Source organism: Phaethon lepturus, unplaced genomic scaffold (genome assembly GCF_000687285.1).
Source record: "Phaethon lepturus isolate BGI_N335 unplaced genomic scaffold, ASM68728v1 scaffold39421, whole genome shotgun sequence".
In the NCBI taxonomy this organism is placed as follows: Eukaryota; Metazoa; Chordata; class Aves; order Phaethontiformes; family Phaethontidae; genus Phaethon; species Phaethon lepturus.
The window spans coordinates 1-1,123 of record NW_010519173.1 but is presented as its reverse complement, the minus strand read 5'-3'; the positions used below and the strand labels follow the sequence as shown (position 1 = coordinate 1,123).

General features: G+C 66.1%; 1 protein-coding gene across 1 annotated transcript in view; it reads right to left on the bottom strand.

The window, feature by feature from the left end:
• Nucleotides 1–785, bottom strand: part of SCNM1 (sodium channel modifier 1) — a gene marked incomplete at its 5' end in the record, with an annotated part of 1,399 nt that extends 614 nt beyond the window's left edge. Inside the window, 5 exons of the mRNA XM_010296960.1 lie at nucleotides 9–66; nucleotides 197–291; nucleotides 368–465; nucleotides 544–632; nucleotides 715–785. Coding sequence (XP_010295262.1) covers nucleotides 9–66; nucleotides 197–291; nucleotides 368–465; nucleotides 544–632; nucleotides 715–785 — 411 coding nt within the window. The remainder of the gene's footprint in view (nucleotides 1–8; nucleotides 67–196; nucleotides 292–367; nucleotides 466–543; nucleotides 633–714) is intronic.
• Nucleotides 786–1,123: the final 338 nt, after the last annotated feature.

The window sequence follows — 1,123 nt, the reverse complement described above, 5'->3', positions numbered from 1 at the left end:
AGAGGTGCCAGGGTGGCACTCGGTCCCGTCCGGGTCACGCAAGCCCGTGAGCTGCTTCCCTCCGCCCTGCAAAGGGGAAGGAGTCACAGCCTCATCCCACAAACGCCTGACGGCGGTGAGGCCGCGGTGCTGCCGGTCCCTCCCAGAAAGCCCAGAGCTTTCTCTCATCCTCCAGCAGCAAAACTAAAGGTCTTACCCTGTCCTCCGGCAGCAGCTGCTGTAGGGAGCGGCTTTCAGCAGAGCGTTCCGGGCAATCCTCCTCGTCTGTGCCAGAAGAGGGGCCGGGGAGCCCTGGGGAGAGAGGACAGAGCTCAGCGGGGCCCAGCCAGGGGGTCCAGCAGGGTGAGGAAGGGGAGTCCTCACCAACCTGCGTGCCTGCCTCCTCTGCCTGCACCTCCTGCTCGTGCTGCCGCCTCTGGGCCGCATCCTGGAGCAAGCGCTTCCTGCTGTAGAAGCGTTGCAGGCCTGCGAAGAGAGCAAAGGGGATGGGGGGTTGCCACGCTCACTTGGTGCAGCCCACCCTGCCGCCGGCCCCCCACTTACTGCCCATGTGCTTCTTGCCAGCCCTGTGGACCGTCAGCACGTCCAGCGTGTCAAAGACGGGGCGGTGGGCGCACACCGTGCAGGCGTACCTATGCCAAGGAGGGGGAAATCTGCTGTCAGGACCCCACAAACAGCTGGCGGTGGGGGGCTGCCCTCGGGGTTCTCGCTCACCTCCCGCTCCTCAACAGCAGCGCCTCGTCCTCGGGAATGTAGTTGGCCAACAGGTCCGCTACACGTCTTTTCTGGGAGAAACCGAGGGGGCCGGGTGAGCGCTCGTCCCCCCTGTGCCTGCTGCTGGAGGGGAGGTCTGCCCCAACTCACCCCGCAGGGAACCAGCCCTCGCCCCCAGCCCTGTCCCCTCCTTAGACCAGGAAACCTCAGCACCCTGGGAACACCTCTCTGATGGAGCAAGGGGGAGACTGGGGGGGGAATTGGGGTGTCAAGGCTGGAGAGGGGGCGGTTTGGGCAACGGGGGCAGGTTGAGGCAGGGGAAGGGGGGAACTTCGGGGAGCAGCCTGGGCCAAGGCAGGTGTTTGGGGTGCTGGGAGGGGAACCCTGAGGTGGGGTCAAGAGAGGCCAG